Raw genomic sequence first — 17294 nt, forward strand, 5'->3', positions numbered from 1 at the left:
CATTTCCGGTGACTACCTCTTGAAGCTCATCAAGAGAATGCAAAAATCTTTAAATGAGAAGGTGTGTCCAAACTTTTGGTCTGTACGGTAAATATATATATATATATATATATATATATATATATATATATACAGTGCCATGTGAAAGCATTTGCCCCCCTTGAACTTTTCTACCCTTTGCCACATTTCTGGCTTCAAACATAAAGATATAAAATTCAAATTTTTTTGGGAAGAATCAACAACAAGTGGGACACAATCGTGAAGTGGAACGAAATTTATTGGATATTTTAAACTTTTAAAAAAAATTAAAAACTGAAAAGTGAGGCATGCAATATTATTCGGCCCCCTTGAGTTAATACTTTGTAGAGCCACCTTTTGCTGCGATTACAGCTGCACGTCGCTTGAGGTATGTCTCTATCAGTTTTGCACATTGAGAGGCTGAAATTCTTGCCCATTCTTCCTTGCAAAACAGCTCGAGCTCAGTGAGGTTGGATGGGGAGCGTTTGTGAACAGCAGTTTTCAGCTCTTTCCACAGATTCTCAATTGGATTCAGGTCTGGACTTTGACTTGGCCATTCTAACACCTGAATACGTTTATTTTTGAACCATTTCATTGTAGATTTTGCTTTATGTTTAGGATCATTGTCTTGCTGGAAGATAAATCTCCGTCCCAATCTCAGGTCTTTTGCAGACTCCAACAGGTTTTCTTCCAGAATGGTCCTGTATTTGGCTCCGTCCATCTTCCCATCAATTTTAACCATCTTCCCTCTCCCTACTGAAGAAAAGCAGGCCCAAACCATGATGCTGCCACAACCATGTTTGACAGTGGGGATGGTGTTTTGAGGGTGATGAGCGGTGTTGCTTTTACTCCAACATATCATTTTGCATTGTGGCCAAAAAGTTTGATTTTAGTTTCATCTGACCAGAGCACCTTATTCCACATGTTTGGTGTGTCTCCCAGGTGGCTTTTGGCAAACTTCAAATAAGACTTTTTATGGATATCTTTGAGAAATGGCTTTCTTCTTGCCACTCTTCCATAAAGGCCAGATTTGTGCAGTGTACGACCGATTGTTGTCCTATGGACAGACTCTCCCACCTCTGCTGTAGATCTCTGCAGTTCATCCAGAGTGATCATGGGCCTTTTCGCTGCATCTCTGATCAGTCTTCTTCTTCTTCCAGATGAAAGTTTAGAGGGATGGCCGGGTCTTGGTAGATTTGCAGTGGTCTGATACTCCTTCCATTTCAATATGATCGCTTGCACAGTGCTCCTTGAGATGTTTAAAACTTGGGAAATCTTTTTGTATCCAAATCCGGCTTTAAACTTCGCCACAACAGTATCTCGGGCCTGCCTGGTGTGTTCCTTGGTCTTCATGATGCTCTCTGCACTTGAAACAGAACCCTGAGACTATCACAGAGCAGGTGCATTTATACGGAGACTTGATTAAACACAGGTGGATTCTATTTATCATTACCTGTCATTTAGGACAACATTGGATCATTCAGAGATCCTCACTGAACTTCTGGAGTGAGTTTGCTGCACTGAAAGTAAAGGGGCCGAATAATATTGCACGCCCCACTTTTCAGTTTTTAATTTTTTTAAAAAGTTTAAAATATCCAATAAATTTCGTTCCACTTCACAATTGTGTCCCACTTGTTGTTGATTCTTCCCCCAAAAATTTGAATTTTATATCTTTATGTTTGAAGCCAGAAATGTGGCAAAAGGTAGAAAAGTTCAAGGGGGCCAAATACTTTCAAAAGGCACTGTATATAGAGAGAGAGAGAGAGAAAGCTAGAGATAGCGGTCTTTTATGTAACTGCACAATATGGTTGGGTCTCTGTCTACATAATACATTTATATGTAGCGCTCTCTTGAGATATACCCACGTGGTCAAAATTGTTGGTACCCCTCGTTTAATGAAAGAAAAACCCACAATGTTCTCAGAAATAACTTGAATCTGACGAAAGTAATAATAAATTAAAAATCTATGAAAATGAACAAATGAAAGTCAGGCATTGCTTTTGAACCCTACTTCCACAGAATTTTTTCAAAAATTAAACTCATGAAATAGGCCTGGACAGAAATGATGGTACCCCTGAAAATAATGTGACAAAAGGGACATGTTCAATCAAGTTGTGTCCACTAATTAGCATCACAGGTGTCTACAATCTTGTAATCAGTCAGTGGGCCTGTATATAGGGCTACAGATACTCACTGTGCTGTTTGGTGACATGGTGTGTACCACACACAACATGGACCAGAGGAAGCTAAGGAAAGAGTTGTCTCAGGAGATTAGAAAGAAAATTATAGATAAGCATGTTAAAAGTTATAAGACCATCTCCAAGCAGCTTGATGTTCCTGTGACTGCAGTTGCACATATTATTCAGAAATTTAACATCCATCGGACTGTAGCCAACCTCCCTGGACGTGGCCGCAGGAGGAAAATTGATGACAAATCAAAGAGACGGATAATACGAATGGTAACAAATGAGCCCAGGATAACTTCTAAAGAGATTAAAGGTGAACGTCAAGCTCAAGGAACATCAGTGTCAGATCGCACCATCCGTCGTTGTTTGATCCAAAGTGGACTTCATGGGAGATGACCAAGGAGAACACCACTGTTGAAAAAAAATCATAAAAAAGCCAGACTGGAATTTGCCAAACTACATGTTGACAAGCGACAAAGCTTCTGGGAGAATGTCCTATGGTCAGATGAGACAAAAATGGAAGTTTTTGGCAAGGCTCATCAGCTCTATGTTCACAGATGGAAAAATGAAGCATATCAAGAAAAAAACACTGTCCTTACTGTGAAACATAGAGGAGGCTCTGTTATATTCTGGGGCTGCTTTGCTGCATCTGGCACAGGGAGTCTTGAATCTGTGCAGGCTACAATGAAATCTCAAGACTATCAAGGGATTCTAGAGAGAAATGTGCCACCCAGTGTCAGAAAGCTTGGTCTCAGTCACAGGTCATGGGTCTTGCAACAGGATAATGATCCAAAACACACAGCTAAAAACACCCAAGAATGGCTGAGGAAATCATTGGACTATTGTGAAGTGGCCTTCTATGAGCCCTGACCTAAATCCTATTGAGCATCTTTGGAAAGAGCTGAAACATGATGTCTGGAAAAGGCAACCTTCAAACATGAGACAACTGAATCATTTTGCTCATGAGGAGTGGGCCAAAATATCTATCGAGAGGTGCAGAAGTCTCATTGACAGTTACAGGAATCGTTTGATTGCAGTGATTGCCTCAAAAGGTTGTTCAACAAAATATTAAGTTAAGGGTACCATAATTTCTGTCCAGGCCGATTTCATGAGTTTAATTTTTTTTTAAATTCTGTGGAAGCAGGGTTGAAAAGCAATGTCTGACTTTCATTTGTTCATTTTCATAGATTTTTTATTTATTATTACTTTTGTCAGATTCAAGTTATTTCTGTGACCATTGTGGGTTTTTCTTTCATTAAACAAGGGGTACCAACAATTTTGACCACGTGTATATATATACAGTCATATGAAAAAGTTTGGGCACCCCTATTAATCTTAAGCTTAATGTTTTATAAAAATTGGTGTTTTTGCAACAGCTATTTCAGTTTCATATATGTAATAACTGTTGGATACAGTAATGTTTCTGCCTTGAAATGAGGTTTATTGTACTAACAGAAAATGTGCAATCTGCATTCAAACAAAATTTGACAGGTGCATAAGTATGGGCACCTCACCAGAAAAGTGACATTAATATTTAGTAGATCCTCCTTTTGCAAAAATAACAGCCTCTAGTCGCTTCCTGTAGCTTTTAATGAGTTACTGGATCCTGGATGAAGGTATTTTTGACCATTCCTCTTTACAAAACAATTCCAGTTCAGTTAAGTTTGATGGTCGCCGAGCATGGACAGCCTCTTCAAATGATCCCACAGATGTTCAATGATATTCAGGTCTGGGGACTGGGATGGCCATTCCAGAACATTGTAATTGTTCCTCTGCATGAATGCCTGAGTAGATTTGGAGCGGTGTTTTGGATCATTGTCTTGCTGAAAGATCCATCCACTGCGTAACTTCAACTTTATCACTGATTCTTGAACACTATTGCCAAGAATCTGCTGATACTGAGTGGAATCCATGCGTCCCTCAACTTTAACAAGATTCCCAGTGCCGGCATTGACCACACAGCCCCAAAGCATGATGGAACCTCCACCAAATTTTACTGTGGGTAGCAAGTGTTTTTCTTGGAATGCTGTGTTTTTTTGCCACCATGCATAACGCCTTTTTGTATGACCAAACAACTCAATCTTGGTTTCATCAGTCCACAGGACCTTCTTCCAAAAAGAAATAGGCTTCTTCAAATGTGCTTTTGCATACCTCAGCCGACTCTGTTTGTGCGTACTTGCAGAAACGGCTTCTTTCGCATCACTCTCCCATACAGCTTCTCCTTGTGCAAAGTGCGTTGTATAGTTGACCGATGCACAGTGACACCATCTGCAGCAAGTTGATGCTGCAGCTCTCTGGAGGTGGTCTGAGGATTGTCCTTGACTGATCTCACCATTCTTCTTCTCTGCCTTTCTGATGTTTTTCTTGTCCTGACACTTCTGGCCTTAACAAGAACTGTCCCTATGTTCTTCCATTTCCTTACTATGTTCCTCACAGTGGAAACTGACAGGTTAAATCTCTGAGACAGCTTTTTGTATCCTTCCCCTGAACAACTATGTTGAATAATCTTTGTTTTCAGATCATTTGACAGTTGTTTTGAGGAGCCCATGATGCCACTCTTCAGAGGAGATTCAAACAGGAGAACAACTTGCAAGTGGCCACTTTAAGTAGCTTTTCTCATGATTGCATACACCTGGCTATAAAGTTCAAAGCTCAATGAGGTTACAAAACCAAAAAAAGTGCTTTAGTAAGTCAGTAAAAAGTAGGCAGGAGAATTTAAAACAAGAAAATGATAAGGGTGCCCATACTTATGCACTGGTCAAATTTTGTTTGAATGCAGATTGCACATTTTCTGTTAGCACAATAAACCTCATTTCAAGGCAGAAACATTACTGTGTCCAACAGTTATTACATATATCAAACTGAAATAGCTGTTGCAAAAACACCAATTTTTATAAAGAGAGAGAGTGCTACATATATAAGCATACGTGTTATATAGACTAATAGGGGCTCAACCACAATATGCAGTTACATAAAGTTGCGCTATATATAAATCTATAGATATAGAGACTCAAAATTAGAACAGCACCATATCTTCAAAATATCGGGTGCAAGGCCCCCAAACAGATATCCATAAGTGTAGACAGTATAGCAAAAAAATGTCAGGCAGCACTCCAAAAGGTCTTTGAAAAAATCTGGGCTTTATTAGACTGGCGTGGCGACGTTTTGGTTGTGGACAACCTTCAGCAAGCAGTGATGAAGGTTGTCCACAATCAAAACGTCGCCACACCGGGCTAATAAAGTCCATATTTTTTTAAAGACCTTTTGGAGTGCTGCCTGACATTTTTTTGCTATAGATATAGAGCGATATATGGAAAAATATCAGCAACCAACCAAAAACCTTCAAATTAGGAAAAAATAGAATGGAAGCAGCACTTCAGTGAAAATAAGTGATACAGACTTTATTCCCCCATCTGATCTGGATGAATTCGGCCTTTTTCACTTATTTCCACTGGAGCGCTGCTTCAACTCTATTATCCAACTTGCTCCATTTTTAGCCAGGAGATGTAAATGTGGATTTTTATTAGCAGATATGGGTGATACATGCTGTGGTTACTCTGTAGCCTTCTCTTTGGCTCTACACATAGTATATATAGACAGAATACCCCTTTATATAGATTGTCCCCCTTTCTATTACAACCATTTGATTAAATGAGCTCTTAGGGTCACTACGCTGCTGCTGACCAGTGGCGCTGCCTAGCAACCAGCCTCTGGGGGCGTGTCTCAGAGCACAGCATGCTGAGCTGCCAATCCCAAGATGGCCGCTCCCATAACTGTGATTCTCTTATTCCATAACGCAAGTAATGCTTCCAAAGGTAATTTATTTAATGTTAGTTTATATCTACAGTCTCCATACTGTAATATACCATAATATGTGTGGAGGTGATAGGTCCTCTTTAAGCAAAGCCAATGTAATTTCATGAAAATCATGCTGTGTGTTTTTTTATGTATTTTTCATGAAGGAATTAACCCCTTAAGCCGCGAGGGTGGTTTGCACGTTAATGACCAGGCCAATTTTTACAATTCTGACCACTGTCACTTTATGAGGTAATTACTCTGGAACGCTTCAACGGATTCCCCTGATTCTGAGACTGTTTTTTCGTGACATATTGTACTTCATGATTGTGGTAAAATTTCTTCGATATCACTTGCGTTTATTTGTGAAAAAAACGGAAATTTTGGCGAAAATTTTGAAAATTTTGCAATTTTCAAAATTAGAATTTTTATGCCCTTAAATCAGAGAGATATGTCACACAAAAGAGTTAATAAATAACATTTCCCACATGTCTACTTTACATCAGCACAATTTTGGAACCAAAATTTTTTTTTGTTAGGGAGCTATAAGGGTTAAAAGTTGCCAAGCGATTTCTCATTTTTCCAACAAAATTTACAAAACCATTTTTTTAGGGACCACATCACATTTGAAGTCACTTTGAGGGGTCTTTATGACAGAAAATACCCAAAAGTGACACCATTCTAAAAACTGCGCCCCTCAAGGTGCTCAAAACCACATTCAAGAACTTTATTAACCCTTCAGGTGCTTCACAGGAATTTTTTGAATGTGGAAGAAAAAAATGAACATTTAACTTTTTTCACAAAAATGTTACTTTAGACCCAATTTTTTTTATTTTCACAGGGGTAACAAGAAAAAATGGACCCCAAAATTTGTTGTTCAATTTCCCCTGGGCACGCAGATACCCAATATTTGGGGAAAAAACACTGTTCGGGCGCACGGCAGGGCTCGGAAGGGAAGGAGCGCCATTTGACTTTTTGATTGTAAAATTTGCTTGAATAATTAGCGGACGCCATGTTGTGTTTGGAGAGCCCCTGTGTGCCCAAACATTGGAGCTCCCCCACAAGTGACCCCATTTTGGAAACTAGACCCCCCAAGGCACCTATCTAGGTGCATAGTGAGTAGTTGGAACCCCCAGGTGCTTCACAAATTGATTCGTAAAAATGAAAAAGTTTTTTTTTTTTCACTTTTTCATTTTTACGAATCAATTTGTGAAGCACCTAGGGGTTCCAAGTGCTCACTATGCATCTAGATAGGTGCCTTGGGGGGTTTAGTTTCCAAAATGGGGTCACTTGTGGGGGAGCTCCAATGTTTGGGCACACAGGGACTCTCCAAATGCAACATGGTATCCGCTAACAAATTGAATGGAAAATCGGCTCAAATTGTTAGCGGACACCATGTTGCGTTTGGAGAGCCCCTGTGTGCCCAAACATTGGAGCTCCCCCACAAGTGACCCCATTTTGGAAACTAGACCCCCAAGGCACCTATCTAGATGCATAGTGAGCACTTGGAACCCCCAGGTGCTTCACAAATTGATTCGTAAAAATGAAAAAGTGAAAAAAAAAACAATTTTTCATTTTTATGAATCAATTTGTGAAGCACCTGGGGGTTCCAAGTGCTCACTATGCATCTAGATAGGTGCCTTGGGGGGTCTAGTTTCCAAAATGGGGTCACTTGTGGGGGAGCTCCAATGTTTGGGCACACAGGGGCTCTCCAAACGCAACATGGCGTCCGCTAACAATTTGAGACGATTTTCCATTCAATTTGTTAGCGGACACCATGTCGCGTTTGGAGAGCCCGTGATGTGCCTAAACAGTGGAGCTCCCCCATAAGTGACCCCATTTTGGAAACTATACCCCCCAAGGATTTTATTAAGGTGTATAGTGAACATTTTGAACCCAGAGGTACGACACAGAATTTGTTTACATTAGGTCATCATATTGAATAAGTTGTCATTAGTCTTGAGCGCAAGTGCTCGCTACTTGAGTTTGCATCGGGTACTCAGGTATGCACCATGTACAGCGTGTGCTCGAGTGACATGCTCGAGTCCCTGCTCCGCATGTTTCACGGTTATTAGACACCCAAAAAAAAACATGCGGGGATCGCTCGTGCATGGCAGGCAATCCCCGTAAAGTTTTTTTGGCCGCGAAGCATATGGGGCAGAGACTCGAGCATGTCACTCAAATACCCACGATACTCAATGCATACCAGAGCACCCGATGCAAACTCAAGTAGCGAGCACTTGCGCTCAACACTAGTTGCCATATCATCATCTTTTTTTCTTACTTTTGAAAAAAATCCCAACCCCATCACAACCCTAACCCCAACCCTAACCCCAACCCCAGCCCTAACCCTAGCACAACCCTAACCGTAGCACAACCCTAACCCTAGCACAACCCTAGCCCTAGCACAACCCTAACCCTAGCACAACCCTAGCCCCAAACCCAGCCCTAACCCTAGCCCAATCCTAACCCAAGAGTTTATTTTTGACGCCGTTCCTTGTGCGGTATAAGTGATTAGACGACTTTATTCTTCGGGTCGGTGTGATTACAGCAATACCAGAATCATATTGGGTTTTTATGATTGACAGCTGTCACACACTAAAAGACGCATTTTTTGTAAAATCTAGTTTTTGCATCGCCATATTTTGAGAGCTATAATTTTTCCAGATTTTGGCAGACAGTCATGTGATGGCTCGTTTTTTGCGGGATGACTTGACGTTGTTATTGGTGCCATTTTCAGGCACGTGACATTTTTTGATCGCTTTCTATTCCGATTTTTGGGAGGCAGAATAAACAAAAACCAACAATTCAGGAATTGTTTTTTTTGTTTTTTTTTTATTCTGTTACGCGTGTGGTAAAATTGATAAGGTAGCTTTATTCTTTGGGTCAGTACGTTTACAGCGGTACCACATTTATATTGTTTTTCTATGTTTTGCACTTTTACATAATAAAAGCAATTTTATAGAAAAAAATATTTTTTAGCATCGCTTTATTCTGAGAGCTATAACTTTTTTATTTTTCGGATGATGGAGCTGTATCGCGGCTTGTTTTTTGCGGGACGAGATGACGTTTTCAGCGGTACCATTTTTATTTATATTTGTCTTTTTGATCGCGTGTTATTCCATTTTTTGTTTGGCGGTATGGTGATAAAGCATTGTTTTTTGCTTCCTTTTTTTTTTTTTTTTTTACCGTGTTCACTGAAGGGGTTAACTAGTGGGACAGTTTTATAGGTCAGGTTGTTCCGGATGCAATACCAAATATGTGTACTTTTATTGTTTTTTTTTTTGTTTTTTTTATAATAATATTTATTGATGTGTACATTATATTTTTATTTTTGGTGGATTATTTTTTTTATTTTTTTTTTATATTTTTGCAATTTTTTTATTTTATTTTTTTTTTCACTTTCTGGAAGCTTATATAGTTTATTACTTTGTCCCACTCTGGGACTTTCACTTTTTTTTCTCTGATCGCCTGCATGGCACAGGAATGCAGCACCATCCCTGTGCCATGCAGGCTGTCAGCGCCGGACAGGTAGAAGATTGTTTGGAGAAGCACTGCGCATGTCCAAACAATCTTCCTGCTGTCTGGTGACCCGGATGTTGTCATGACGACATCGGGTCGTCATGGCAGCACCCGGGAAGCCTTTGCAGACAGCGCTGGAAGCCGGAAGAGGAGGTGAGTATCTGCGATCACCTCCCCTTGCCCCCGCAATGCTGCGATCAACTTCGATCGACTTCGATCGCAGCATCGCGGGGGTTAATGTGCTGGGAGCGGTGCAGGACCGCTCCCTGCACATAGTATCGGGTGTCAGCTGTGACAATCAGCTGACACCCGGCGGCGATCGCGCCCGCACAGCCTGTGTGCGCGCGCGATCGCCATGACGTACTAATACGGGTCTGGCTCTTAAGTCCCAGGGCACAGACGCGTATTAGTACGTCAGATGTTGTTAAGGGGTTAAAAAAGAAAAACTAAAAAACATAAGAAAGACCATGAGAACAGATTGCTATTGCATATTTTAGTGCAGATAAAAAACAGCATTTCCGCACGTGGGAACATGGCCCAAAGCTTCATTTCTTCTGTGATTATGCTGCAAAGAAATTGAACATTTAGGCCACGTGCACACATTGAGTATTTGGTCAGTATTTTACATCAGTAATTGTAAGCCAAAACCAGGAGTGGAACAATCAAAGGAAAAGTATAATAGAAACACGTCACCACTTCTGTATTTATGACCCACTCCTGGTTTTGACTTACAAATGAGGTATAAACTGAGGTATAAACCTCACCAAATACTCAATGTGTGCACGTGGCCTAAGAGTCTTGATCCAGGGTGCACGTGAATTATTGAATTTGGCACAGAATTTTACTCTGTTCATTTGCTTTAGGGCATTTCTGTTGTAATATACCACACTTTTGTGGCAAATTATGATGCATTTGATGGGTCATGCTCTGTGATGCCCTTTCCCTCTAAGTCTCACTCATTTTTCAAAAAGGTGGCTGAGCTGGCATAAAAATTTTTGTATAACTACATTTGAGACAGTTTCACACCAGATTTCTGCCACAAACTTGTTGATGAAACAGCCTCTTACTGCAAAATTTTCTACGGATTACAGTTGATTGCTTAGGGGTCTCAACAGCGGGGCACCCTTTGATCCCTTTAAACCACAAGTAGGGATTGTCCAAAGTGGAAAATCCATAGACAAGGATCTTTTTTTTTGTTCTACTATCTTAGAAGTAACAATTTAGTATTAATATGGAATACAGTTAAAGAGAACCTTTCACTAGTTTGAGTGTGTTAAAATGGCCACCCCATGGAATAGTGGCTGTAGAGCTGGGTAAAACATATTTTGTATTTTTTAGTTTCTCCTCTCTGATGTGGAGATATTAGCCTGTAAAGTTTAGGTTATCATTTTTGATAAGCCCAATGGGATGTTACTAGAGCTTTGTCTCTGGGGGCATGTACTTCTTCTCCTGTACGAGGTTGACCAATCATAGGCAGGCATTGTCATGCAGGGGAGAAAAGAGCACACCCTACAATAGCTTAGAACAGGTTTCTCAGTGTGAGTGTAAAGACAGACAGTCTGCTCTCTTCACTGAACTCACTGCAGAGCTGTGTGTGATAACAAGGTGTGGGGAACAGAGGAGAGCTGAATATGATTAGTGGAAGTAGAGATACCTGTGATTACTAACATTTCTTTAGCTTTTATCTCATAGCAGCCAGTGTGGGGGAAGGGGAGTACAGCATAGCTGAGCTTTGTCTGGTTACAAACACTCAAACACTTCTAGCAGCTCTCCTATCACAATGTTTTCAACTCTGCTGTACTATCATCTGTGGTGAGATGAAAGCTAAAGAAGTGTTAGCAATCACACTCATTTCTGGGTTCCCAGAACTTGTAATCACACACAGCTCTGCAGTTTAATCAATGAGGAGAGCGAACTGTCTGTCAATACATGTCTCACTCTGAGAAATCTGCTCTAAGCTATTGTGGATGAAAACACACAAACTTTATTTATTTCAGCAAAGAGTTTGTACAAGAAAACAGGCCAACGTTTTCTTGTACAGACTCTTTGTTGCACTAAATAAAGTTTGTGTGTTTTCACCTGCAAGTTTTCAGTGCTGTGGTATTATTTGATATATATGTTGTTTTCTACCACTTGGCACGGATCAATTAATTGAACCGCTGTATGCCCACCATATTATTTCTAAGCTATTGTGGGGCATGATCTTCTTTCCCTAGTATGTTGCTCCCGGCTTTTGATTGGTCAATATTATGTAGAGGAAGACGTACACGCCTGCATAGAAAAATTGTGGTATTTGGCTTATCATAAATTATTATAACCTAAACTTTACAAGCTAATTTCTCCACAATGGAGAGGAAAAATAAAAAAATAAAAACTGTTTTATTCAGCTGCAGCCACAATCCCTTGGTTTGGCCAGTTTAACACGCTCAAACTGGTGAAATGTCCTCTTTAAAAGCATGAAACAAAACAATGACTAATTCTGACTTAAAATATCATTATTTTCACATTCATGGAACCATTATGGATTTTTCTCCAGGAATAGTGCCATTGATGGTCAGTGGAGGATTCGGAGGGATCTCATTGTGGCTGGTTGTCTTCCCAGTAGATTGTGTTAAATCTCGAATCCAAGTCCTCTCCATGACAGGAAAACAATCAGGATTCATAAGGACATTTTTAAACATTTTAAGAAATGAAGGTAAGCATCAATACATTTTAAAATAAACCTGTGCATTTTAAAGGGGGTTTTTCCATGCTGAATTTTTTTTTTTAAAACATCTCATAATACTTAAAAATAAAACTGCTGCTTCAAATGATTGGCTGCAGCGGTTACACATTCATACAGCCAGTACAAAGTGTACAGAGACCAGAATGTACAGAGATCCTATTCTGGCCATACAGACATGTTTACTGAGGGTAAAGAAGCAGTAGAGATGTACAGTTGAAACCAGACGTTTACATACACTATATAAAAAGACACATATGCATGTTTTTCTCAATATCTGACATGAAATCAGAATAAACCTTTCCCGTTTTAGGTCAATTAGGATTACCATAATTTTTAATATTTGCCAAATGCCAGAATAATGAGAGAGAGAGAGAATGTTTTAAGGCATTTTTATTACTTACTGGAAAGTCAAAAGTTTACATACACTAAGATTACTATGCCTTTAAACAATTCTAGACTGCCCATATGATGATGTCATATGTTTGGAAGCTTCTGATAGGTTTTTTGGCAACATCTGAGTTAATTAGAGACACACCTGTGGATTTATTTTAATGCACACCTGAAACACATTGCTCCTTTGAGTAGCATCATGGAAAAGTCTAAAGAAATCAGCTAGGATATCAGGAAGAGAATTGTGGACTTGCACAAGTTTGGCTCATCCTTGGGTACAATTTCAAGATACCTGAAGGTGCCTCATTCATCTGTACAAACAATTATACGCAAGTACAAACAAGATGGGAATGTCCAGCCATCATACAGCTCAGGAAGGAGACGGGTTCTATGTCCCAGAGATGAACGTGCTTTGGTTCAACATGTGCATATCAACCCAAGGACAAATGCAAAAGACCTTGTGAAGATGATGGCGGAAGCTGGTAAGATTGTGTCAATAACCACAGTGAAATGAGTACTGTATCAAGATGGGATGAAAGACCACTCTGCCAGGAAGAAGCCAAAAGATACATAAAAAAGCCAGATTAATGTTTGCAAATGCACACAGGAACAAAGACCTTCACTTTTGCAGACATGTCCTGTGGTCTGATGAAACTAAATTTCAACTTTTTGGGCATAATGACCATCGTTACATTTGGAGGAAAAAGGGAGAAGCTTGGAAGCCTAAGAACACCATCGCAACTGTGAAACACGGGGGTGGCAGCATCATGTTGTGGGGTTGTTTTGCTTCAGGAGGGATTGGTGCACTTCACAAAATAGATGGCATCATGAGAAAAGAAGATTACATCGCAAAACTGAAGCAACATCTCAAGACATCAGCCAGGAAGTTAAAGCTTGGGCAGAAATGAGTCTTCCAAATGGACAATGACCCGAAGCATACTGCCAAAATGGTAACAAAGTGGCTGAGGGATAACAAAGTCAATGTTTTAGAGTGGCCATCACAAAGCTCTGATCTCAATCCTACTGAAAATGTATGGGTGAAGCTGAAAAGGCAGGTGCGAGCAAGGCGACCTACAAACCTGGATCAGTTACACCAGTTTTGTCAGGAGGAATGGGCCCAAATTCCGACCAACTATTGTGAGAAGCTTGTGGAAGGATATCCCAAACGTTTGACCCAAGTCATTCCGTTTAAGGGCAGTGGTACCAAATTGACTTTGCAATAATAAAAGTGTCTTAAAACATTCTCTCTCTCTCTCATTTTTTGGCATTTGGCAAATAATGTAAAATTTATGGTAATCCTAATTGACCTAAAACGGAAAAGGTTTATTCTGATTTCATGTCAGATATTGAGAATGCATATGTGTCTTTTTATATAGTGTATGTAAACTTCTGGTTTCAACTGTAAAACAGGCCATGTCAAATACGAGCCAAATTACAATGCATAAGGTATAGGCTAGAGTTACACAGCAACATTTGTCTACTGAGATCGCAGTGTCACATTGCGACATCACATCTCACAATTTCCTATGGTGAGACGACATACTGCGACACAGAGTCACAAATGTTTCCAAATGTGTTGGATTTTCTATCGCAAGATAAAGTTGCAAGCGACATGCGACTTGTCACAATTTGGTGCACGACAAATGTCGGCGTGTTACCCTAGCCCGCTTGTGGCTTGAAGGGAAATCACGCTTAACAAGAGTACAAACGCAAGGAATATGGAATCTTAACCCCTTACTGGCCTGGGGCGTATTAGTATGCCCCAGGCCATCACCCGCACTGAACCGGGCACATGTCAGCATATTCATACAGCTGACATGCGCCCGCAACAGCCATGGGGGGAATCGCGATCCACACACGGCTATTACCCAGTTAAATGCCGCTGTCAATCTCTGACAGCGGCATTTAACATCGCCGCGCCGGAAGCGCGGCATTAGCCCTGCCCATTGGTGACCCTGTCACATGATCGCGGGTCACCGATGCATGGGCATGACAACCCGGGGTCTGCAGCAAACCCCTGTGGTTGTCATGTAAAGATTGCTATGAGCGCCACCTAGTGGTCGGCGCTCATAGCACCTGAATATTTCTCCTGCATACAGGCAATCTGCTCGTCGCCTGTATGCAGTAGAAGCAATCAGACAAGTGCTGCTTCTAGTCTTTTATGGAGACTATTGAAGCATGCAAATAGTGTAAAAAAATGTTTTTAAAAATATAAAAAAAATTAAAAAAATATAAAAGTTTAAATCACCCCCCTTTCGCCCCATTCAAAATAAAAAAAAACAAAAAAAAACCACATACAGATATTTGGTATCGCTGTGTTCAGAATCACCCGATCTATCAATATAAAAAAAGAATTAATCCGATTGGTAAACGGCGTAACGGAAAAAAGATTCTAAACACTAGAATTACGTTTTTTGGTCACCGCAACAGTGCAATAAAATGCAATAACGGGCGATCAAAACATCGGATCTACCCAAAAATGGTATCAATAAAAACATCAGTTCGGCGCGCAAAAAATAAGCCCTTACCCGGCCCCAGATCCCGAACAATGGGTCTCGGAAAATGGCGCCATTTTTTTTTTACGCAAACTTTGGATTTTTTTTCATCACTTAAATAAAAAAGAACCTATACATGTTTGGTATCTACGAACTTGTAATGACCTGGAGAATAAAAATGGCAGGTCTGTTTTAGCATTCAGTGAACGTGGTAAAAAAAAAAAAAAAAACAACTGTGGTATTGAACTTTTTTTGCAATTTCACCGCACTTGGAATTTTTTTCCCGTTTTCCCGTACATGATATGGTAAAACCAGTAATGTTGTTCAAAAGTACAACTTGTCCAACAAAAAATAAGCCCTCACATGGCCATATTGACCAAAAAATAAAAACGCTATGGCTCTGGGAACAAGGGGAGCAAAAAACGTAAATGCAAAAACGGAAAATCCCAATTAAATAGAAAAGAAGGATTGGGCAGTTGAAATCTCAAGTAAAATAAGCTGCAGCCATGCGTTTTCTCTGCCATGGGTTTTCACTCGGCAGAGAGCTCGTGTAGGGGGAAGGTAGGAGAGATACGAATGGTCATCTGACAGCTATATCATATGTACGACCAGCTTAAGGCCCCTTTCACATTGTGTTCTTGCCCACGTTCAGTGGTCCCATCGAGGCTTGCGCCCAAACCTCCTCAATGGGGTTATTGACTATAATGGTGCCAACAGAGTCAACGTGCACTCTGCCGTGCATCATTTTTGAGTGTATACGCCTACTGGAGGCGGACACTCAGACACCGTCTACTATGTCGTAGCGCCCACCTCCAGTAAGCGTATACACCCAAAAATGATGCACGACAGAGCACACGTTGACTCTGTCAGCACCATTATAGTCAATCGGCCCGTTGGTGCATACGACCGAATCCTGTTTTGTGGCGGGTTCGGATGCAAGCCCCAACGGGACCACTGAACTTGTTGAAACATGCAATGTGAAAGCACCCTAAGCCAAACTAAGTAAAGTGTAGAAGAGAAGAACAAGAGAAGTCACAAAAAGAGTTGGGATGCATTTACACTGGATGACCCTGCGGCCTTGAAATGATTGCCGATAGGCAGTTGTTCAGTAGCATGTTTAGACAGGTCAACTGCACTTCCAGGCACACTGAACGATTGTTAATAGGATCAGTCTGTGTGGATAAAACAGCATTGTTCTCAGGAGCACATGTCCCACTTATGTAGGGGGATGTGCTGCTGAGCAAGATTTTTTTTAAGCAAGCTTAAAATTATTTCATTCAGCAAATTTGCTTGTTTGTCGGCTGATTGACATCCTGTTTACACAGGCCAATTATTGGGAAACGAGCTTTCATAGGCACACTCGTTCCCGATTATCGGCCAGTGTAAATACACCTTTAGATCTAGAAGTCAATATACCGGTATATGTAAAAGAAAAGAATGAACTCTTAGAGAACAAAGGAACTTTGGTCTTAATGAAGACCTTTTTTCATTTGTTTCAAAGTGCAATTACTACCTCTGTTATCTATAGTGACCATTTCTTTGTTTTACAGGTATCCTGGCTTTATACTCTGGCCTAAAGCCGACGTTAATCAGAGCTTTTCCCGCAAATGGGGCTTTATTTGTGGCCTATGAATACAGCAGGAAGTTTATGATGCAACAGTTTGAGGAGTAGTGAATATTCTAATGCTATGAAGGGACACTATCACTGTTTGTTCCTTTTCCCATCCACATTCCAGGTGCAAATTGTGACTTGAACTTTACATACTATAGTTTTGTATTGCAAAGACCTCCTGTATGAACAGATATTTGATGGTTTTATAATAAACATTTCAATTGATATTTCATTTAAACTGATTGAATTGTGTGTTTCATTAGTTAAATCTTTTACCCCCTTTCTGAAGGGCCCAATTTTAATTTTCGCTATTTCATTTTTACCTGCCCTTACTCCAATAGCAATCATTTTTCTTTTTACCATCAGCATAGTCATATTTGGACTTTAGTTTTGCGGGATGAGTTGTAGTTTTGAATGACACCGCTCATTTCACTCTATAATGTATGAAAATATAGGAAGATATGGAGTTTGAAGTCCACCCATATGCCTGAGTCTTTTTCAGTGACAGTGTTGCCCAGTGTTTTACAATTTAGTACATAATGATACATTTT

At 40.3% G+C, this 17294-nt stretch overlaps 1 protein-coding gene across 6 annotated transcripts in view; it reads left to right on the top strand.

Moving 5' to 3' along the window:
* LOC141196796 (mitochondrial ornithine transporter 1-like) overlaps positions 1–16951 on the top strand; it is a 108661-nt gene extending 91710 nt beyond the window's left edge. For 4 of the 6 annotated variants that reach the window (XM_073662593.1, XM_073662592.1, XM_073662595.1 and 1 more), the window contains 2 exons: positions 12058–12216; positions 16682–16950. In XM_073662593.1, coding sequence (XP_073518694.1) covers positions 12058–12216; positions 16682–16803 — 281 coding nt within the window. In that variant the 3' untranslated portion in view covers positions 16804–16950. Of the gene's footprint in view, positions 1–12057; positions 12217–16681 lie in introns of all 6 variants that reach the window. The other 2 variants (XM_073662591.1, XM_073662596.1) reach the window with 2 other exon arrangements.
* Positions 16952–17294: the final 343 nt, after the last annotated feature.

The sequence above is a fragment of the Phyllobates terribilis genome, unplaced genomic scaffold (genome assembly GCF_046119375.1).
Source record: "Phyllobates terribilis strain yellow unplaced genomic scaffold, ASM4611937v1 Scaffold_2__4_contigs__length_985480577, whole genome shotgun sequence".
Taxonomy (NCBI): Eukaryota; Metazoa; Chordata; class Amphibia; order Anura; family Dendrobatidae; genus Phyllobates; species Phyllobates terribilis.